Below are 24,122 nucleotides of genomic sequence, written 5' to 3'. Positions count from 1 at the left end.
ATAATGTATTTGTACCAAAAAATGGTACCTACATAAAGTACAACTCGTCCCGCAAAAAAACAAAGTCTCATACAACTACATCGTACAAAAAAATAAGAGTTATGAGCGTCGGGATGCAAGGACGGAAATATATAAAAATTGTTCTGGCCGAAGTTGGCCGTGTCCTTAAGGGGTTAAGTGGGGGTGCTTTATGAGGCAGGGACAATTCGTTGCGACCACGTGCATTATCACTGTAGCAGCCTTGAAACAGTCCATTCATTTCCATTTTGATGCAGCAGCTGAACAACCCCTTTAGATTGTCCCTCCTCTGACTGAGGGTGTAGTTGATATACTTGTAATATTGAAGTTTTTTTATTTTTGTCGTCTTCTTGTTACTGTGCTCATGAATAGTGAAATGGGTTATGTGGATGTGTTTGATGAATCCTTAGTTGTGTATTATGGATCTGCCCAATCAGTAATTCCCTAATATGCTTTTCTCACCGAAATAATTTTCTTTACAAGCGGTAGTAATTCCGGTAATAGGGGAGAGCGGTTTTGGGGAAATGAGATTCTAACTGCTGGCCACCCAAGCGCCAATTGCAAACATTGGCTCCGGTAGAAGTCAATCTGACTCTTGTGATGGCACCATTGCGTGTGACCCCCCACAGCTGTAATGAACCAGGTCTATCTACACTATAAAGGATTATTCAATGCATAAAAAAAGGATAGAAAACCTGGGAAAAGCCCAGCTACAGTAGGTGGTTACAATCTGCGGGCAGCTCCCCATAGCATGCATTCAGTTGTGCCCTCACACACTGCATTTTATAGCCTTTGCTTGACGTATACGCCGGGATAAGCTCCCGACATTAATCGGATTCAGTGAAGGATGCCTAAAGGTCGTTTTACACGGGCCAACAGCGCAATGATCAACCGGTGAACAAGCAAACGCTTGTTTATGCGACCAATAAAATTTGTCGCTAGTCGGCAGCAAATCTCCCTGTGAAAACAGGGAGACGTGCTGCCGACATGATGGAAATGTATGGGGACGAATCCTCGTAGTAACGACCTCTCGTCCCCATACATAACCGATCATTGCTCCTTGTGAATGGAGCAAACAAGCGCAGATCGTGAGCTGGCTCGTTGTTCGGCGCTCGTATTCTCGGGCCATGTGAAAGGACCTTTTCAGTGGCATCCGTCACCCATGGTATATGATGGTATTCATTTAATGAGTCATCATGAACTCTTATGACCTTTCCATGGCTTATCCATTAAATGGATGCGGTTATAGTCTACCGGTGACCGATGCCACGGTTGGGCATCCGTTTAACAGATCGGTCATCCCTAAGCTATAATGGTATCCGTTTAATCGATACTTCATGTGCTTTTCATGATCTATTGGTTAAACAGATGCATGTTACCTATTGGCTCCCATATATACAAAAACAACCACATATACCGCACAGTACTTGTTTTTCTGCCGGATGCCTGGGTTGCTCCCTCTGCGGGTGCTGTGTTTCAGCGGCACTGGTTGCCATGCGATACTGCACTTAATCAAGTAGGATCCCACTTTAAAGAGGTCGCGGTGAAGTGGCAAGTGGGCTTATACTGTTTGATCAAAATGTAAACTAGGAACCTCATGTTCATACGTTTTTTAAATTTTGCTGGGCCGCAATAGATCAAGTAAAGCAAAGTGTAGGTGCGTTCCAGTTTTTCTTCTCTCCCCTTGTGAATTGCGTCACTTCTTGCACACGACCGAGTTCGGGCCGTGAAAAACCTGACTCTCAGCTGCTGTAAATGTGGGAGGGAATCTCACCCCCCCCTCCCCCCTCCTACAAGCCAGGAAAAGGTGTTTTCAAATTGCTAAGCAGTGTCCGGCAGCCATTGTGGGTGTGATTCTGCAGCTGGCAGAACCTATAGGACACACCAAAAGGCTAAGGGTATGTTCACACGCTTACTAAACAAAGGGAATCCAGATCCTGATTTTCAGTCGTTTTTTTTTTTTAATCAAACTCGCGTTTTTTATGGCCGTTTTTGGAGCTGTTTTTCTATAAAGTCAATGAAAAACGGCTCCAAAAACATCCCAAGAAGTGATGTGCACTTCATTTTGGCGGGCGTCTTTTTACATGCCGGTTTTGGAAAACGACCACGTAAAAAACGCCCTGTCGGAACAGAACGCTGTATTTCCCATTGAAACCAATGGGCAGATGCTTGTAGGCGTTCTGCTGCCGATTTTTCAGCTGAAAACATTGCGTGTGAACATACCCTTAGAATGATGAAAGTGAAGTGAATGACTTTTCAGTTGACCGGTTCACACGCCGTGTATTCGACACGTTTTTTTTGCACATTTTACGTGCCAAAAACCGCTTGATTACACTTGTTTTTGCGTGTTTGGGGGGATTTGTGTGTGGTGGGGGGGGGGTGCTCGCCGCTAATTCTTCAAAACAGCTGATAAGCGGCTATGAAGTATCAGCGGCGCCCGTGCACACGCTGCCACACACACACACACACACACACACACACACACACACACACACACACACACAAAAAGTCTTAATGGGGTCGTCCAGGAAAACATGGCGCCGCACCTGTCCTCAGGTTGTGTGTGGTATTACAGCTCTGTCCTATTCACTTCAATGGAGGTGAACTGCAATACCAGACACAACCTGAGGACAGGTGCAACGCTGTGTCTCCAATCCGGACACCCCTTCTGTCCTGAGATGACCCGACGGGGGAGGTGGGTGTCGGAGCCACCCACCGCCATCACTGCAGACAGAACCACACAACTACGGCATGACGGCAGGGCTTGTCCTGAGTGCACTGTCTCTTGTTATGGACAGATTTAGTCACATGAACCCCGTCTGCATCAGAACCGCTAGCCTGGGTCCGATCACATGACAGAGGGGGATCACCAAAAACCCTGTGCACCCTCAGCCCGTCCATCCAGCCCTTTCCTGGTTATATCTGCATCAGCTTTCCCAGACCCCTGAACGGTAAATCTCTCTAGTTGTACTGAGACTGTTTGGGAATGTGACTAATGAACCTCTCACTCTCAGCACAACTAGAGAGATTTATTGTTCAGGGGTCTGGGAAAACTGGGTACCACACTAACAGCGGGCATATTGTTTATCACCCAGCTTTCCCAGGACATTTACATCATGTTTCCTTTATACAGGGTTGCCCGTCGGGGGTCACGAGAGCGGCGGTCTGTGAGAGAGAGGGACAGACAGACACACCTTACCTGCAGTGCAGCTGGTCTTCATGATGGCGCCTGCTCTCTCCCTGCAAACAGCTGCTCTGCTGTGTGACTGACCTGGGTCTGCGCAGTACAGAGCCAGAGAGCAGAAGCAATGGACGGGAGCCGTTCATGGACTCCTATGCATTGTAGCTGCCGTATTCCATCTCTGTATGTGTCGTTAATCGACACATACAGAGATGGAAAAAAAAATGGCAGCCCCCATAGTGAAGTAAAAGAGAGAAAAAAAGAAAGTACAACACAAAAACACAAATAAATAAAATTTATTTTAATGACCTACTAAAAGCAATATTCTATAAAAAAATATATTTTGTGACACCTTCCCTTTAATACTACATTTATGTAAGCGGTTCTCTTCTATTAGTGTTTGACCTTTACCGGTTTAGTTTCCATTCTGCAGACTACTGTAACTTTATTCTGAACTTTTAAAACACTAATCCCACTAGTGTTGTATACATGATTTGAGCCTTAAAGGGGCAGTATCAGATTAGAAAAATGTGGCTACTTTCTTGCAGAAACCGCACCGCTCTGGACCATAGGCTGGAGCTCCTTCACTTGAATGGATCTGAGCCGCAATAATAGACTCAAAACAAGGACAAAAGTAATGTTGTTGTTAAACTGGCCACACGTTAGAGAAGTTGTTCAAGACGTTTATTTGGGCTGTATATGCCTACTCTCTAAGGTGTGTTATGTATTAGGGGGTCTCCTGACTCTGAAGGACCCAACATGCCCGCTCCTTTGTTCTGTGGCAGATAAGCCCCTTTCAAAGGGATTTGGCAACAGTTTTCCCTCTGGCCATTGATAAAAATAAAAAAAACACACATGAATGCGTTCGCTGATCATACATGTTTATGGTGGACTCCGGAGGCAAAGCTGTCAGTCAAACACTCGATATCTCAAGAATAGGGCCGGTCCAGCAAATGACGTTATCTGGTAGCTAAATGTCAGAATTTTAAATGGAGGAACAGATGGAAAACGTTTACACTCTGCCTTCTGTAATTCTTCCATAACAAATTGATAATGTCATATCCTTCACATTGTTTAGGCATTATTCATACAGTTACATTTTAGCATGTGTGTTTTTTTTGTTTTTTGTTTATTTTTTAGCCAAAACCAGGAGCAGAGAAAAAAAACAAAAGCATGAAAACTTTAATTCTAAGTTTACTCACTTTATTTTAGGCAAGGGTTAAAATGAGTTCATAGAATAAGGTGTTTTGCTGTAGATTTGCATGCCGTTTGTAAATTTGGCTTCTAAAGCATATGGAGGGGTTCACCAGTGGTTTGCAGTGTATATGTAAAACATCCATTCACTTGTGCGTTCCTTTAATCCGTTTCGGATGCCACACAAAACTAAAGGAGCAGTTTTCTCTGTTTGCTTGCACTTATGGAGCGCTGTGAGTGACAGTACAATGTGCTTTAGGGGAAGTCGTGATCTTGACTGATCTCATTTCTATCTCAATTTTGAAGTGCTAAAAAGAAGAAGATGGCTGACAAGATTCTACCTCAGAGGGTGAGTATTGATGGAACGAAGAAGCGCTAATAAACCTTGTACGCTGTTCTTCCTGACTTTCACCGATGTCTTTTTCTTAGATTCGGGAGCTGGTACCTGAATCTCAGGCTTACATGGATTTATTGGCTTTTGAGAGGAAATTGGATCAGACAATTATGAGGAAACGTCTTGATATTCAGGAAGCCTTGAAAAGGCCGATCAAGGTATTCCAGATTTTAATAGCTGTATAAAAGGACTCGACTTGCAGCTTCCTGTTGTAGTTTTAATATATTTTCTTCTTCATAGCAAAAGCGAAAACTCCGGATTTTTATTTCTAACACTTTTAACCCAGCAAAATCTGATGCGGAGGACGGAGAGGGGACTGTGGCATCTTGGGAGTTACGTGTAGAAGGTCGGCTCCTTGAGGATGTGAGTATTGATTGTTGACGTGGTCACCTAAGGTGTGATATATTGGTATTTAAATGATAGACAATCCTAGGATATTCCATACATTTCTGAAATGTGGCGTTTCACCTATTTTGGCTTTTTACACTGGAAGAACCCAGCTCAGAGTGAAGGAGGTGCAGTCGGCCTAGAGATACACATTAGGAAGAACCGTGGAAGCAGATTTAGATAAGATCTTAAAATAGCGGTGACCTTGTACTGTTGCTTCATGTGAGGGGTAAATGCCCCTTTGCACCGGCCGGTGCAGCGAGTGCCGATCAATGAGACATCGTTGATCAGCGCTCGTTTGCTCCAGTCACACGGAGCTATGTATGGGGATGAGCGGTCGTTACTCCGATCGCTCGTCCCCATTCATTATCATGTCGACAGCGCGTCTCTGTTTACACCGGGAGATGTGCTGCCGACAACCATAATATTTCACTTTTTTTTTAAAACAATACAACCTGCAGATGATCGAGAGTTTGCTCGTTCATCTGCTGATCGTTCCCGTTTACACAGGGTAATTATCGTCAACAAGCGTTCTATGAACACTCATCTGCCCGATAATCGTCCAAAGTAAAACCCCCTTAATTGTATTTCCGTCACCAGATAATCTGCCGCTCGAAAACTGCATTTACACACGGCGTAAATATTATGCTGTTTAACTGGTTTACAAATCTGCTCTGAAATCTGCACGTTACCTTTGGATATCACGCACTGCGATTACTGAAGTCCGCAGTAAAAATCTGCAGCGTTTCTGCAACAGGTGGGATATACTGCAGATTTGATCATCCCCAGCATGTCTAGAAGACACTGCATTTATTTTTTTTATTTTTTGCTCTAAGTGAATGGGGTTTAAAACCATATTCACTTACACTGTCCTGTACTTAGTTGTATTCCACAGATTCTGCAACCAAATTTTACAAATACTCAATGTGTGAATGCACCCAAAGGCCTGATTCCTACGAACGTGTTAAACGTCTGTGGGACAGCCATCGAAACAGCGGTCGTCCCACGGACCTATGTAATTCAATGTGGCCGTTCACACAGCCGTTGTGAAGGGTCCGTGGGAAAATAGGACATGTCATATCTTTTCACGCATCCCTCCATAGACTCCTCTATGGGGGATGGGTGACATCGCGTCTCGCAGCGCTGAGCACGGATGCACCTCGGACGTGAAAACTGCAGCTTTTCATGTCTGAGATGCGCAGCGTTCGTGTGAATCAGGCCTAACTGTGATGTATTAAAGCGAAACTCAAACCAAAACTAACGTTTTCCACGTGTTCCATTGAGACTCCTACATGTCAGTTTTTTTTTTTTTTTTTTTTTGCTGCTTCTAGCACCAAATATAACATTGGGGCTGTTGCATAGCAACAGTTTGAATCTGGTTTTGTTTGACACACATTTTCCACTTTTGTCAATGGGAATAAGACTGTCAGTCATACAGGCACCAGAAACTTCTGTATGATGAAACGACATGGACTGTACCACACAGGCCCTACATTAGGGGGATGCAAACTTCTATGAGTTACTGATGATCACTATGCAGGCTCCTGTCACATGTTATAATGGAGCCGATAACCGTCCAGCCTCCCTGCACCTATACTTCTAATCTCCTTAGCTTCAGAAAATACTGAGGGAGGTATAATCGCAATGTCCCCCAGCAGGCAGAGTTGGTACTGGTTCTAGCTGCTTATCTGATGTTGTGCTGAACCATCATGGGGCTATTGGGGTATGTGCACACGACCTCTTTTCAGACGTAATGGAGGCGTTTTACACCTCGAATTACACCTGAAAGGACGGCTCCAATACGTCGTCCAACATCTGCCCATTGCTTGCAATGGGTCTTACGATGTTCTGCGCAGACGAGCTGTCCTTTTACGCGTCGCTGTCAAAAGACGGCGCGTAAAATTACGGCCGCGTCAAAGAAGTGCAGGACACTTCTTGGGATGTAATTGGAGCCGTTTTTCATTGACTCCAATGAAAACCAGCTCCAATTACGTCCGTAAAAGACTCTGCGAAAAACACGTGCACTTGTAAAAACGTCTGAAATTCAGAAGCTGCTTTCACCTGAAAACAGCTCCGTAATTTCAGACGTATTTGGCGTTGTCGTGTGAACATACCCTTATAGCACAGAACAGATGAAGTCTTAAGTTCAAGATGGTATCTCATCAGAAGCCGACAGGATGCTGAAAAAGTCTTCTATACATCAAAAGACCTGAGCTGGACAGATAATAAGGTGGCGTGATGGAAAGTTGTCTCTTCAAAAGTTCACAGCCTTTAAAGACCTCAAGTAGTTTTTTGTTTTTTTAAATCCACGTTTTACGTGTTTTTAAATTTACTTTTAGAAGCTGTATCTTTCTGCCTAAGCTTATTCCTTCTGTTCAGCTGAACTGACGGCTCGGCTGAAAGCTGATCCTGCCTCTGACACACAGGATCCGAATAATAACTATCACACCTAAGTTATGAACTTTAGATGTAATTGTTAGTAACTGGATCCTGCGTGTCAGTCAGGATCAGCTTTCAGCCAAGCCGTCAGTCCTGCTGAAGTGATGTCTATGTATACAGGATACATAGAAGCTGGATCTTAAAAAGTAAAAAAAAAAAAGTCGATTTAAAAGTTGTTTAAAATCACATAACATTGATAAAATAAAAATCCTTTCAAAGGTTTACATAGACTTTCTGCACTTCATTCACATGACCCTTCACGTCATATGGCCGTGGACACTCCTCTTATTTAGTAGCCGCGTGTTGAAATGCTGTACTCCATAATTTTGTGTTGCAGGCAGCGTTGTCCAAATATGATGCCACCAAACAGAAGAGGAAGTTTTCATCCTTTTTCAAGTCTCTGGTTATTGAACTAGACAAGGACCTGTATGGACCAGATAATCACCTTGTGGAGGTATGTTCACAATCCCACCTATGCCATATTTACCTGATGTATTTCTATAGGTAGTATATGTGTCACCCCTGCAATCACTGCGGTCCTATACAAAATGTACACCTTCCAGACGAAATAATCGGTTGTACTTGTTGGCTACAGGACCATGTTTTAGATGTGCGAATTAAGATGTGCGTTTCCAGACTATTGCACACCGGCTTTCCAGGTAGAGGGGGAGGTCGGTGGCTTTAAAATAATATATCATTTCCAAAGATGAGGCTAGATTGGAAGGTTGTGGTAAAACCTTTTTTTCATTACAATGCTTGGAGTGCTGCCTCATGTGTGGAATTGCACCCTTCATCCTGTGGCTGTGCTGATATTTATTATAGAACAAGTCCACTTTTACTCATCATTGCCACATGGTATTTAACATTCTGCAGTTGCTCCTCAGCATTGGGTGACAATCTGTGCCAGTGTGATGCTGGTTTTGTTTTTTACTGCAAAAAAAAATAATAATAATCCACTGCTGCAACTGGATGCCTATACAGTTGGATCCTGTTCCCATTGACTTCTATTAGAAATATATATATTTTTTTTTTAAAACTTATACATCTGGATACTGTTCATTGACAGGACAAGAAAATACAAGTTTAGTTTATATATAGCGGCTTATTGGGTGTAACATAATGGAGTCTAGTAAGATTTGCTGCAAGGCCTTCTTCTACTTGATTCTTCAGCACTTAAACATTATTCTTAGGGAATTCACCCCGTTAACTGAAAGGATTTGCTTTTCTTTTTTTTCCCCCACGTTATTTCAAAACCACATGTTTTATTAACACTTAGTTTTTGCCGTGGGATTTATTTCAGTACGGGTGTGGGATTTTGATCACAATTTATTGCACAATAAACACCTAATAAAACTATTAAAGAAAAGTGTGAATCGGTTTCCCAAACTTATGAATCTGCAAAATATCCCTGGCTCCCCTCCTGAAAGGGGTTTTCCAGTCCCTAAAAATTGATGGCCTATCCAGCGTTGCTTCCCCTTCGTTTCTTTTCTTTTTTGAATCAAGTAATTTTTTATTTTCAGCAAAAATAAAATATTTGCGATGCAACACATATATAAAACTCCCCCCTCCCCCATCTTTCAGAGTATGCATGTTCATGAATACACAATAATGTCACACATAGCAGCACCAAATACATAATATACCATCTATAAATCCATTGCATATATGAAAAAGAATCCTCAAAATCCCCCATAGGCCAATCAGGTCGCTCTAAGCAGCACACATTGTCGACAAGGCTATCGCGTTCCAGAATGCATCTCAGCCGCAGCCCCTGCTCCACCCATGAAGACCATTTTTTATCAAATGTATGTTTATCATTCCTAGCTGTATAATATATTTTTCCATACGTGTTAACCACGTGACTTTGTTACTGAATTCCGATAACGTAGGTGGTCTGTCACCCAGCCAGTGTTGTGCAATAAGCTTCCTAGCCACATAGAACATACGAGCAACGGCCAAGTTAACATGATCAGAAATAGAAATATCCTCCACATACCCCAGAACACAGACAAACGGAGTGAAATCCACCGATACCTGATACACAGAAGAAATATTGTCCACTACCTCAGACCAGAACTGTCGCAGCTGCACACAGTGCCATCATGTGTATCAACGGGCCAGGTTCCCCGCCACACCTAGGGGTGTCCCTGAAGCCAATTTTAGTCAGAAATACCGGTGTTCTATAAACCCGATGTACCAGAAATAGATGAGAAATACGATGTGCCTCATTCATAGATCGTTTAGGGATCCGCGATAATATATCTCCCCACTGACTTCTATGGGCACAAGATCTTTTTCCCATTTACTCCTCAATATGGAGGGTGAGTCAGCTAGGAATCTTGTCAGAAGACTTTTGTACAGAAGAGATATAAGGTCAGAGGTATGAATAGCCTTGCTAATAACTCCTATCAGGACATTGTCAGTTTTTCTGACTGCCGTGCTCCTACTCTCCATGCCGTACGCATGACGAACCTGAAGATATTTATAACATTGAGTATGAGGAAAATCAAATTCTGACTGCAAACAGGAGAATAACTTCAGTTCTCAATTTTCCATCAACTGGGCCAATCTATGTACCCCTTTGTTCTTCCACAAAGCAAAATCTGTTAGAGTATTCATATGAGACAACCAAGGCGTGTCCCAAATAGCCGTATATTGAATATTTCTAACACTCCACCATATTTTGTGCATCAAATATAACGTGGGATATTTTTTAGTGTGCTGTTTAAATGTATTCCCCTTCGTTTCTACTTACTCACTGTGAATTGTCCACACGCATGTAGTGGCAAATCACGGTATTGCAGCCTTTTCTCCCATTCACTTCAATGTTAGAAGGCTGCAATACCTGTGAATCGCCACTACATGTGTGTCCACGGTTCACAGTGAGCAAGTATAAAAGAAGGGGAAGCAGCGCTCGAATGAGTGCTGCATCCCCTTCAAAACAGCTAATTGGGGGTCCTGGGTGTTTGACCCTGGCCGATCAGTTATTAATGGCCTATCCTGAGTATAGGCCGTCAATTTTTAGGGAATGGAAAACTCCTTTAAGGTGCTCTCAGCCTCTTGGCTTAGTACCAAGCCCTCTGAACTGAGATGATGCAATATAAACCGCTTTCTGTAGTCTCATTCAGGGTCAAGCTGGATCTGAGGACCAGTCAATTACAATAAAATAAACACCCTTTTTCCCATGACTTCAGGTTTTGTTTTTTTTTTAGTTTTTAGCAAACTGCTAGAAATAGCTCTTGTTCATGTTATCAGAAATAAGTAATCTTTACAATTGCTCCACCTGATGGAAGAAAGTGTAAAGGACACAAGCAAAGCCTTTCAGTGGAGGAGAGTGAGCAGCATAAGGTGATGGGCATCGGTGTTATTAAGACCATGCTTGTCACCATGTATTTTGCAGCTTGAGAGCTGCAAACTGGAACCGTGTCGATCTTATAAATGCCTCCTAGACTTTGCTAGGCCGCTTCATGTAGTCAAACCTGTGGCTCTCACGAAAGCAAGTTCTATTTTTTGAGACGTTGGTCTTGCACAAGTCCCCATATATCCATCCTACATTGTCTCTTAGCATGTAAAGGCATAGCGGGCATGCAGGGGGTTACAGCTGCTGAGGCGACTGTACTTTGCCCGGAGTATCTTAAAGAGGCTCTGTCACCAGATTTTGCAACCCCTATCTGCTATTGCAGCAGATAGGCGCTGCAATGTAGATTACAGTAACGTTTTTATTTTTTAAAAACGAGCATTTTTGGCCAAGTTATGACCATTTTTGTATTTATGCAATTGAGGCTTGCTAAAGTCCAAGTGGGTGTGTTTAAAAGTAAAAGTCCAAGTGGGCGTGTATTATGTGCGTACATCGGGGCGTTTTTACTACTTTTACTAGCTGGGCGTTGTGCATAGAAGTATCATCCACTCCTCTTCACAACGCCCAGCTTCTGGCAGTGCAGACACAGCCGTGTTCTCGAGAGATCACGCTGTGTCGTCACTCACAGGTCCTGCATCGTGTCAGACAAGTGAGGACACATCGGCACCAGAGGCTACAGTTGATTCTGCAGCAGCATCAGCGTTTGCAGGTAAGTAGCTACATCGACTTACCTGCAAACGCCGATGCTGCTGCAGAATCAACTGAAGCCTCTGGTGCCGGTGTCCTCGCTCGTCTGACACGATGCAGGACCTGTGAGTGACGACACAGCGTGATCTCTCGAGAACACGGCTGTGTCTGCACTGCCAGAAGCTGGGCGTTGTGAAGAGAAGTGGATGATACTTCTCGTCAGAACGCCCAGCTAGTAAAAGTATTAAACACGCCCCGATGTACGCACATAATACACGCCCACTTGGACTTTTACTTTTAAACACACCCACTTGGACTTTTGCAAGCCTCATTTGCATAACTACAAAAATGGTCATAACTTGACCAAAAATGCTCGTTTTTTAAAAATAAAAACGTTACTGTAATCTACATTGCAGCGCCGATCAGCTGCAATAGCAGATAGGGGTTGCAAAATCTGGTGACAGAGCCTCTTTAAGCACAGGACTTGTTAAAGGGGTTTTCCCAGAGACATTTATGCAGGTCCCACCGAACTCTAGAAAGGGGCCCCCTAAACCCCGTTCTACTGCTTAGTGTTGTGGCTGAAGCATGTGATCTCCAACCATGAATTACGGAAACAGCGTAGCTCGCTAAGTTACGCGGTTTCTGTAACTCCCATAGTAGTGAATGGCAGTTACGAAGGCAGCGTAGCATGCGAGCTACGCTGTTTTCATGACTAAAATTTGGTTCTATGCGACTTACGGGAACAGCGTAACTCCGTGACCTACGCTGTTTCCGTAATTCATGGTTGGAAATCATACGTTTCAATCACAACACAGAGAGGTAGAACTGCGTTTAGGGGCCCCCGTTCTAAAGTTGTGTGACCCGCGATCTGATATTCATGACATATCCTGTGGATATGTCATAATGTATCTGGTAAAACCCCTTTAAATGAAGAATTGAAGAACCTTCTTTTAAAAGACAAGGGTATATATCATGAGACATGAACCTACGACATTTGTGTAATGTGGATTTAAAATGTTCTTTTTTTAGGTGTTCTCCAAACTCTAAAATAAGGACAAATATATAAATCGTATTATATTCTACTAACTTAACGCCCTCTATTGGTTGTATCTTGCAGTGGCACCGAACGCCAACCACACAGGAGACAGATGGCTTTCAGGTGAAGCGGCCTGGAGATGTCAATGTGCGCTGCACTGTGTTACTGATGCTGGATTATCAGGTATGTGTGACGTCATGATCTGTACACTTTGTCGTAACCGGTTTAAGCTGTCTGCAGCACTTCTATATTACCATTGTGTTTTCCCAGCCACCTCAGTTTAAGCTTGATCCCCGCTTGGCTCGTCTTCTTGGTATCCACACCCAGACGCGTCCGGTCATCATCCAAGCACTATGGCAGTACATCAAGACTCATAAGCTTCAGGACCCTCATGAAAGAGAGTTTATAGTCTGTGACAAGTACCTCCAGCAGGTGGGAGCATAGTCTCTGTAGAATAACTTTGCCATTTTGTTGTTTTGTATTGTTCTTACCATTGCATCATTTTACCACCACAGATCTTTGAGTCTCAGAGGATGAAGTTTTCCGAGCTCCCTCAGAGACTCCATGCTCTCCTCATGCCACCGGAGCCTATCATAATCAATCATGTCATTAGGTAAAAAAGGATCCTAAATTCTTCTTATTTTTTTTTTATCTGGCATGGTTGTAGTTCCCCCTTCCCTTCTCCCCAGCCTTGTAACCTACATTGTATTGTGTTCATAACAGTGTAGATCCAAATGACCAGAAGAAGACTGCTTGTTACGATATTGATGTTGAGGTGGATGATACGTTGAAAACGCAGATGAATTCCTTTCTTCTCTCCACTTCCAGCCAGCAAGAAATTGCAGCCCTGGATAACAAGGTAAAGCAACTTAAACATGTTTGGTGGGTGCTGTTGTGCAAGCCCTATGCTAATTATGAGGTCTTCTGGCCTAATTGTTGAGGGCACCACATGGTCACAGCCGCAACCACATGCTGCCCCTCGGGAAATAAGCCTGGCAGTTACCCACCAGCTTCTGATGGAAGAAATCAGTAGATTTACTGTGGCACAGGTTTATAGCCACTTTAAAGAGGCTCTGTCACCACATTAGAAGTGGCCTATATTGTACATGATGTGATCGGCGCTGTAATGTAGATTACAGCAGTGTTATTTTTTTTAGAAAACCGATCATTTTTGACAGAGTTATGACCTATTTTAGCTTTATGCTAATGAGTTTCTTAATGAACTGGGTGTGTTATACTTTTTGACCAAGTGGGTGTTGTACAGAGGAGTGTATGGCGCTGACCAATCAGTGACCAATCAGGGTCATACACTTCTCTCCACTCATTTACACAGCAGATAGTGTTCTTACTAGAACACTACACACACACGTCTATTCAGAATCGGTAACGTTTGTGTGAGATTTACAGCACAGCAAGCGTAATCTTGTTTTAAAAAACCGTTTACAGCTGTAAATCTCACACAAATGTTACCAAAGTGTCAGGATTCTGAATAGACAACACGTCCTAGCTGGTAGTGATGTCTATTCACTGTCAGCACACTTGAGGAACGTTAATGGGTGTGTATGTGGCTGCACATAGAGATATAGCTATATCGCTATGTGCTGTGTAAATGAATGGAGAGAAGTGTATGACGCTGATTGGTCACTGATTGGTCAGCGTCATACACTTCTCTTTACAACACCCACTTGGTCAAAAAGTAAAGCACGCCCAGTTGTCCATTAAGAAACTCATTAGCATAAAGCTAAAATAGGCCGTAACTTCGTCACAAATGATTGTTTTTCTAAATAAAAACCACTGCTGTAATCTACATTACAGCGCCAATCACATAATGTACAAGATGTAACATCACTGAAAAGCATAAACAGGTTGGCATTATGTCATGTACCAGTCATCAATACTATTGTTGACCTTTCGTTTTAGAACCCATGACTAGTTACTGTGGGACCAAGATACATAGTCTAGAAAGGGGAAAATAACAATTGTTCTTCCTATGTGAACAATAAACTGAACGTTAAGCTGTGTTGATGGTTTAGATTAGATTGATTTTTACCATTGACGTGCATTAATGGCAGTAAACTACAAATGGCAGATATTCTGCCATGTATATTATTGACTCCTTGCTTTGGCACTCAATATAAAAGATGAATAAGGGATAGATGTTTGAGCTCCGTTATACCGTTTTCATGCTCTTATATTTTGAAGTATTTAACGAGACCTTCTAGTTTGTGCTGCAATTTGATCAACCTCAACTAATTGAATATTTTGTACCATTTTTAATCTGTGCGTCTCCGTCTTCTCTGCGTCAGTGATTTTGTATTCTGGAAGCTTTGCATTTTGTACTGATTCAGTTTATGCTCTTACATTGTTCCCAGGTGTGCGTTTCAATATCTATCCGTGTGTTACTTCTGCTGTTTTGCTTGTTACATTAAACTATTCCTCGTAGAATGAATTAGACTGTAGTTGGAGTAACATACGGACAAAGTTGCTTAAATAACAATTCCCCAATATAATGTTACCAGAAATAATTCTCCAGCTGCAGGAGGTGTACGGATCTACTAAAGTGTCACCAGGGGGAAGGTACAGTCATTGCTGTTTCCCAACTTCTCCATCAGTCTGTTCCACAATTCCTCTACTTCAGTCGGTGAATAAGATATTGACTACAACTGATGTAAATCCAATCCGTAGTCCGTGTCTGTAGGCTGACATATACAAGTCTATACTCTGAGTGCAATCCATTGTGTAGCCTGCCTGCCGATTTATTATGCGATCACTGATCAGACAATTTTGTAGTACACTCTTTCTTTCCTACAGCTTACATGAGTACATGGCCTTATGTTTGGGTAATGCTGTTAAAGGGGTTGTACAGGAGTGAAAAACCGGAACACACCAAGTCTCTACATTGAAGTGAATAGGCCTGATCTGCGATAACACACTATACCTGTGGACAGGTATGAATAAAGCCCCCCCCTCCCTCCCAATGGTCTTTATTGGACTTTTGAGGGATAATAAAGTAAATTAAAAAAACATACACATTCCCCCGAAAAGAGACTGCCCCTCACCAATCATTGTCATAACGCAAGCCCAATTACCCTAATATAGACTTGTAATATATCAATTATCGCTATACAATGACTAAAACAAATAAGTCTAACACTATATGATTACTAGACATTTTTTCGAAAAAAGAATTTGGTTTTAACTTTTATAAACTAAAAGCCTAAAATTCTAATAAAGTAATAATTCTGTGTGTAAACATGATTTAGAAGAGAAACCTTTTATTGGTCACGAAAAAGCACCACACAAATCACGTCGATAACCCAATAAATAAAGGTTCTAGTCGTTGAAATAACGCATGCTAAACTATGTCTGAACCTGAAGGCCCAAAATACCCTGGGCCTGAACTGGTTAAGGAAAGCGGCCATGTTTTTCTGATCATGTAGAAACCCCTTCAAGCTGCACCATTGCTGTGCTCTACCTTGGATATTGTTCATGACCAGGTATAAAAATGAGGTCCATCTTTTGGGGACATTGGCAGGTAGAAGTGTCCTGTTCGACCGTGAATATGTGGGGAGGTTAAAAGTGGCCATTGACATTAGAAGTTAGTTGACCGATACCAATGGGGTCTTACTCTGCCTTCAGTGAAAAAAAGTGTGTCTGGTTGGATTTCTACTTGCCTGATCCTTGTTTTCTGGCAATTCTCGGGCTGCAGTCTTGCCTTCTCCCTCAATTGGAATAACATATCTGTTACATCCTGCAGAGAGTGCCTGTTAATGGAGTAGTCTATGGTGAATATCTAACCGGTATGAAATGTCTATGGCTGGCTTTTCACATGTGATCACAGTCAAGGTCAGCTAGAAGGGTAATGGTATAAACATTCGTCCATTTACGTTTTGTATTGCATCAGTAGTTTCAGAAAATAACCCTGGGGCAGTTCATTACTACACAATGTAAGATGCCGAATCTGCTTTTTATCTAGATCCATGAAACCATCGAAACCATCAATCAACTGAAGATTCAGAGGGAATTTATGTTAAGTTTTGCCCGTGATCCTCAAGGATTCATCAATGATTGGCTGCAGTCTCAGTGCCGGGACCTCAAGGTGAGTGGCGAGAGGGTCATCATGTGTAATGTGCTCTGGATCGTCATTCTGAACGTCACTTCTCATTGACATTCTCTGCCTCAGACTATGACTGATGTCGTGAGCAATCCGGAGGAGGAACGCAGGGCAGAGTTTTATTTTCAGCCTTGGGCTCAGGAGGCTGTATGTCGATATTTCTACTCGAAGGTATGTTCCCCCCATAAAGGTTCAATTACTAGGCATCTTCCTTATTTAACCCATTGTATTCATTTCTATTTTTTAATTATTATTTTTTTTTTACCGCCTGCAGGTGCAGCAAAGACGCCAGGAGCTGGAACAAGCCCTGGGGATTAGAAACACATAAAGCAAGCTACCTATGGATGTATTGACCAGAGTGCACCTCCGCCTACATCTCTGCATCTTCTTGAGGCTTTAGGAAGGTGCTTTAGAATGTTTTGGATTTGAGGCCTCTATCAAACAACTGACAAGTGGAATAAGGACACACTAAAAGTTATTTATACTGTCCTCCGATGTTACAATTATTAAAGACCAGAAAACTTTGAGGGCTTAGACTTGTGCTATATTCTGAAGAATCAAGTACATTTATTTTTAGACTTCCCTTCTGTGTCATTGTTTTGTTTTCTGTAATGTTCATTATGTTTAACATAGTATGTTCTATTCCTCCTAAAAGAAAAATCCTCAACTATATCTTTTGTAGACATTAACTATTTGTGTGCTCCTATTCATTTATAAAGTAGCGGTTAATATCTATACCTCCACATACAGCACGGTATGTTTGTAACGTACACCCCGTAGAAGCGTGCTTCATCCAGGTACCGGGTAGTTTATACTGGATACCTTATGGCCGCCTCTACGGTGTGTCGGCAGCAAATATGTTTGACAATAAAACTTGTGTAATAGGAGCGCTGTGTGTACTTGTTGCAGCCTCGTTTTCTGGGACATCACACGGTTGTACAAAAAAAAACGGATTGCCCTCCCTTTATTTTTCTTTAGCTAAAATGGTTACAAGTCTTTGGACTGGGAAAGTGGTCACTAGATTTCAATAATTAACTCTTTATGCGTAAGAGTGTACAGTAACATATTTGAGGAACGGGCTCTTAATATGCTGCTTGGCTTTCTGGGGTGTATCCCTAGAAGCCGTCCAACCTCCCACCCGGATTGTGCCCCGAGCACCTCTATTCTCATAAAATGTAGCCTTTTTATTTTTAAGCGGATTATGGGTTTAAAGGACCAAACTATTGTTTTGTATCTTGTAGTCATTGCCAAGTTTTAATAAAAGCAAGTTCTGATTAAGACCAGTATCTGACGTCATTGTAGGCACTATTTGTATTGCTTACATTGGAACCAAAATATGGCTCTGCTGTATTATTTGTACAATAATAAAACCATATATTTAATCATTCACCTATGTTAAATCTCGGCGAAGAGAACTACTCAGGCACCGGTATATAGATGTCTGCTTTTTATAATAAATGATGGGTTTATTGGTGAAGTATAGAACCTGATGTTTCCCAGTTTATGCAAAGTGTGACTTGGCTATATTGGCCGAATTCCTAGCTCATTTTATTCAACATGAAAGTCCTGCAGTAAATCCATGTTACTGGAAATTATGCCATGAAATACATACAAGAAATGGGATGGTGGTCACAATGATTGGTACAAATGCTATTATATATAAGACACTTTGTAACTTTTTTTAGGTTGGATTTTTTAATATGTGGTTCATGGAATCAGTTGCTGTATAAAAATAAGGCACTCAAATTAGCAAGATGTTTGTGAGACCATCACTAGAGGGCTGGGCTTGTAAAATCTTAAAGGGGTTTTCCAGTCCTAAGAAATTGATGACCTATCCTCAGGATAGGCCTTTGATACCTGATTGGTGGGGGGCAGACGCCTGTCACCACCACGATCAGCTGTTTGTAAGTGGCCGCAGTGCTTGTACCCCCTCATTCCTTATCTGCGCTTTCTGTGAATTGCCAAAATCCAAGCATTTAGTGAAGACCTGGAAAGCTTACCTGGGCAACTATAATGCAGTGGATGTATTAGTGACCCTTCTAACCTTTTATGTTCAGGTCATTTATATATTTTTGTAAATATTTAGCACTGATGGAGAATGTATCTGGATCATAATAACATAAAAGGTTCAGATCGCTCAGATAATATATAATTGGTTCAGGGCCAGGCTATTTTGCACCTCGGGAAGCAGCGTAGCTCCCATGCTAAGCTGTTTGTGTAACTTCAGTTCACTTTTATGGAAGTTACATAATCATAGCTCAGCGAGCTCAACTGTTTCCGCAACTTCCAACCACCACATCAGACAATAGTTGGGGAGCTGACTGGGAAGGATCGGGGTCATGAGGCCCCGTTCTAGAAATAGGGGCTGGTGCCAGAGGTGGGACTTGCATCTATAGGACGTTTATGGCATATCCTGTAAATATGCCTTAAATGTCAAAGATGGGGGGGACCCCTTTAAGCCCGCACTGTAGATATACGAAGGACCAGGTTCGCCCTCTGTAATTAAAGTGGGTGCTCCTAAACTGGCTAAGTGTTTAGAAGTTAAAAAAAAATTATATTAAAATGCAGGCGATTTAAAAATGATCCCACTTATAAGATATTTGGGCTGTTTGCCTGCTGTGTTTCCATTCATTCCCAATTCCTTACATTGTATGGAATACTTAGTATAGATCATTTTAATACAGCGATTTACTTGACCTGCTCAGCTTTTAGACATAATGGAGAGGTGATGAGGTTATGTGAAGTTTGCACGGAGCGCTCTGTACTTCACATTCAATACAATGCACGCCGGACCAGGGCATGTACGGCCTGATGGCTATAGGCATAATGAGTGAGCGGGTCAAAATGAGAACTAATATTAGCTTTGCATCACCATTGATCTCAACGGTGACGGAAACATTGCTAATGGTTTCCGTTTTTGACGGAAACAATAGGGCAGTCGACTGCGCTATTGATTCCGTCACAAAAACGGAAACCTGCCGGAATGGTGACAAATAGAAACTATTAGCAATGTTTCCGTCACCGTTGGTATCAATGGTGATGCAAACGGAAGCTAAGATTTCCATTTAACTTTCTGTTTAGTGGTTCACCCGACGGAAAGCGGATGCTGATGTGAACCGGCCCTAATAGCGATGCAGGTTTTTGGAATTGTTTTTTTTTTCCCAAAGTGAATATCTTAAAGGGCTGCAGCTTTCCCTATGAATTAAAGGCTATGGACACCTTTTTTGAAGGGTGGTTTTTGTTTCATTTTTAATAAACAGGTCAGTCAGTGTGTTTGGTGTAACTTTATAATTAGTCTTTTATTTAAAAAAAAAATAATTACGTTTTGAGATACAGCTGCTTCGTATTCTCTATACAGAGCAGGTGTATCGTTCGCGAAGAGCTGAATCAGTCAGTCCCGCGTACCTCACGGGTTCAGTGTCAGCGTGTCTCTGAAACGGCAGGATCTACCCGTAATCTATCACATTTAAAGAGGCTCTGTCACCAGATTATCAAATCCCTATCTCCTATTGATTGTGATGGGAGCTGCAATGTAGATAACAGCAAAGTTTTTTTTTTTGTTTTTTTTAAACGATAATTTTTGCCCAAGTTATGAGCAATTTTATATTTATGCAAATGAGCTTTTCCATGGACAACTGGGCGTGTTTTCCCGTTTTACCAACTGGGCGTGTATTGTGTTTTTACCAACTGGGCGTGTATTGTGTTTTTGCCAACTGGGCGTTGTGAATAGAAGTGTATGACGCTGACAAATCAGCGTCATGCACTTCTCATCATTCCCACCCAGCTTCTTTCACTGCAGACACAAAGCGTGACGTCACCCACAGGTCCTTCAACCTTGGTGTCGGACAAAGAAGATACATCGGCTCCAGGCGTCCAAAATGATAATATGCTTGTCTCTAGGGAGTTTGCTATGCTTACCTGCACATGGAGATGCTGCAGCTGATACCCTCTGCCGCCTGGAGCTGATGTGTCTTCTCTCTTCCGACGCCAAGGTTGAAGGACCTGTGGGTGATCTCATAGTTCCCACCCAGCTTCTTTCACTGCAGACACACAGCGTGACGTCACCCACAGGTCCTTCAACCTTGGCGTCGGAAGAGAGAAGACACATCAGCTCCAGGCGTCTTAGGGGAAAGTGCAGAGTATGTGCAGGTAAGCATAGCAAACTCCCTAGAGACGAGCATATTAACCTTTTGGACACCAGGAGCCGATGTATCGTCTTTATCCGACGCCAAGGTTGAAGGACCTGTGGGTGACGTCACGCTTTGTGTCTGCAGTGAAAGAAGCTGGGTGGGAACGATGAGAAGTGTATGATGCTGATTTGTCAGTGTCATACACTTCTATTCACAACGCCCAGTTGGAAATACGAGAAAACACGCCCAGTTGTCCATTGAAAACCTAATTTGCATAACAATAAAATTGCTCATAACTTGGGAAAAAAATTATCGTTTTTCCAAAAAACCAAAAACTTTGCTGTTATCTACATCGCAGCACCGATCACATTCAATAGGAGATAGGGATTTGATAATCGGGTGACAGAGCCTCTTTAAGTTATGAACTTAATTGTGATAGATTACAAGTGGATCCTGCGTGTCTGAGTCGCAGGAGACGGCGTCACCGAACCTGTCAGTCCCGCGGACCTGATGGGAGCAGGATGTAGCGCTACATACAGCTGCTCTGCATACAGAATACAGAGCAGCTGTATCTCAAAATGTAAAACAAATTTTTAAAGACTAATTATAAAGTTACACCAAACACACGGACCGGTTTATAAAAAAAAAAATGCCCATCAAAGGTTTACATTCTGGGGGAATATGTTTTGCCACCTCAAATCCTCTGCAAACATAGAAAATATTTTAGTGCACAATATTTTTTCTGTTTACCATGTGCTTAGGCAGCGGATTTGGACAACATATTTCTAAAAACAGAAGACATCACAATGAATTTTGAGTTGTATTTCTGCATTGGTGTTTAATTATTATTACACTTTTTATTATTATTAAAATTTTTGTTTTCACTTTCACAGCTTAGGCCCCGTGCACGCGACTGTATTTTTCATCCCTAATTATGGGCCCATTCGTTTTTATGGGCTATGGCCACCTTACCGTATTTCTAAGCATGGGTGTCCGTGCTGTAGAAATTATAGAACATCCTTTTTTTTTGGTCTGTAATTACGGCACTGACTCCCCATAGAAGTCTATGGGTGCTTCTGTAATTACGGACGGGTACGGAAGCCTTGCTATGCGATGCTAAGGGATTACCCAAGACCCCTCCCTGTTTTTTTTGCGGATTCGTGAATACGGGTGCACTACAGACACTGTTCCGTATATGCAGATGATTTACTTATGACTATAAATTACTACAGATCCGTATTTACGGATAGATGAAATCTACAGACGTGCATGCGGCCTTATTCATCACCCACCCAACCTATTAATTCCTGCAAAAAAGAAAAAAATAACTAGTCACCCCATAGATGAATACTATGAGGTGTGTAATGTTCAAAACTATGTTACTTAGAGGTTTATTCTATTAAATATTCTAATGTTCTGGTAAATATTCAGCTGCGTATTTCCAGTAGCACCTGTGTACCCCTAGTTTTCAAAATTGAGTCCTTTTTGGGGTTTACTAAAATGCTAGTACTTTAGAGCCTCTAAACATGGCTCAGTGCTGGAAAACCATCAAAGTAGGTCTCAAATGCTGCACATCTCCCACTCATTCCTGCACCTCCTGATGTATCCTGGCTCCCAATTACAGCTATATGTGGGGTATCCGTCAGAATCCGTAGAACAAGTAATGGGGTGTGGGGTTTTTTTTTCTTCCCCAGTTGCACAAACTACATAAACTATTGCAACTGAAATGGCAGGTGTGTGGAAAAGTTGCAATTTTCACTGTGCACCATCCTCGGCACATTAATTTTTTTTGGACACCCGTGGAGTACAAATACTCACCACAGCCCTAGATAAATACCATGAGATTTCCAACATGGAGAAATATCTAAAGAGCTTTAACTGCACTAGTACCTCAAAGGCACTGCAAATACAATGTGGTGCCTGAGAGCCGATCAAGCAAAATCCATGCTCCAAAAGCGAAATAGTGCTCCTTCCATTCTGAGGGTATGTACACACGCAGGCTCAAAAACATCTGAAAATACGGAGATGTATTCAAGGGAAAACCGCTCCTGATTTTCAGACGTTTTTTACGGCTGTTTTTGGAGCTGTTTTCTATAGAGTCAATGAAAAACTGCTCCAAACAAGTCCCAAGAAATGACCTACACCTGTTTTTCAAAACAGCCCGTCGTAACAGAACGCCGGATTTCCCATTGAAATCAATAGGCAGATGTTTGGAGGCGTCCTGCTTCCGATTTTTCATCTGTTTTTCAGGCGTTTACGGTCGTAAAAACGTCTGAAAATAGGCCGTGTGAACATACCTTGACTGCTGCTGTGTGCCCAGGCCGCAAATTATGACTACATATGGGATATCACCGTACCCAAGACACCCATGTAACATATTGTTTGGTGTGTTCTTCCAGTGGCACAAACCGCAAAAAATATGAAGCATTAAATTGGCATATCTGAAAAAGTAGCAATTTTTACTGCATCACCTGCTGCGAATTCATTTTTGGACCACAGCCGTAGGGTTCAAATGATCATTGATCCTCTAGAAAAATGCCTTAAAGGGTGTAGTTTCAAAATGGGTTTCCTTCTCAGGGATTTCAACTGCCCTGGTACTTCAAACCCTTTGCAAACATGACAGCGCCTGAAAACTATTCTAGCAAAATCTGTGCTCCAAAAGTAATGGCGCTCCTTCCCTTCTGAGCCCTTTTATGTGCCCAGCAGCAGATTATGACCACATATGGATTTATGCCGTACCAGGGACTAAGAGCGTAATAAGTATTGAGGTTTTTTTTCTACAATTACACCTTCAATTAATAGATTTTACCTAAATTTACAATTTATTAGAATAAATTAAATTTTTTCTTAGAAAATGGGGTCTTAATGCTCACTACACACCTAAATAAATAAATAAATAAATCACTTGAGGGTGTTCTCCTTTAGGGCTGATTCAGACGAACGTTGCGTTTTTGCGCGCGCAAAAAACGCGGCGTTTTGCGCGCGCAAAAACCACTTGACAGCTGTGTGTGTCATCCGTGTATGATGCGCGGCTGCGTGATTTTCGCGCAGCCGCCATCATAGAGATGAGTCTAGTCTACGTCAGTCACTGTCCTGGGTGCTGAAAGAGTTAAAGAGGCTCTGTCACCAGATTTTGCAACCCCTATCTGCTATTGCAGCAGATAGGCGCTGCAATGTAGATTAC

At 42.2% G+C, this 24,122-nt stretch overlaps 1 protein-coding gene across 3 annotated transcripts in view; it reads left to right on the top strand.

Annotated features, from left to right (window-relative positions):
- SMARCD1 (SWI/SNF related BAF chromatin remodeling complex subunit D1) overlaps positions 1-24,122 on the top strand; it is a 94,333-nt gene that overhangs the window by 2,965 nt on the left and 67,246 nt on the right. For 2 of the 3 annotated variants that reach the window (XM_075851803.1, XM_075851802.1), the window contains exons 3-13: positions 4,700-4,742; positions 4,823-4,945; positions 5,028-5,150; positions 7,951-8,067; positions 12,776-12,877; positions 12,965-13,126; positions 13,210-13,307; positions 13,418-13,553; positions 16,671-16,793; positions 16,878-16,979; positions 17,083-18,086. The exons of the other annotated variant lie outside the window; for it this stretch is intronic. In XM_075851803.1, the coding sequence (XP_075707918.1) occupies positions 4,700-4,742; positions 4,823-4,945; positions 5,028-5,150; positions 7,951-8,067; positions 12,776-12,877; positions 12,965-13,126; positions 13,210-13,307; positions 13,418-13,553; positions 16,671-16,793; positions 16,878-16,979; positions 17,083-17,136 (1,183 nt within the window). In that variant the 3' untranslated portion in view covers positions 17,137-18,086. Of the gene's footprint in view, positions 1-4,699; positions 4,743-4,822; positions 4,946-5,027; positions 5,151-7,950; positions 8,068-12,775; positions 12,878-12,964; positions 13,127-13,209; positions 13,308-13,417; positions 13,554-16,670; positions 16,794-16,877; positions 16,980-17,082; positions 18,087-24,122 lie in introns of those variants that run through there. 3 annotated transcript variants of the gene reach the window in all.

The sequence above is a fragment of the Rhinoderma darwinii genome, chromosome 2, assembly GCF_050947455.1.
Source record: "Rhinoderma darwinii isolate aRhiDar2 chromosome 2, aRhiDar2.hap1, whole genome shotgun sequence".
Lineage (NCBI taxonomy): Eukaryota > Metazoa > Chordata > Amphibia > Anura > Rhinodermatidae > Rhinoderma > Rhinoderma darwinii.
Note: the sequence above shows the minus strand (reverse complement) of the source record. Positions and strands in the feature narration are given on the sequence as shown.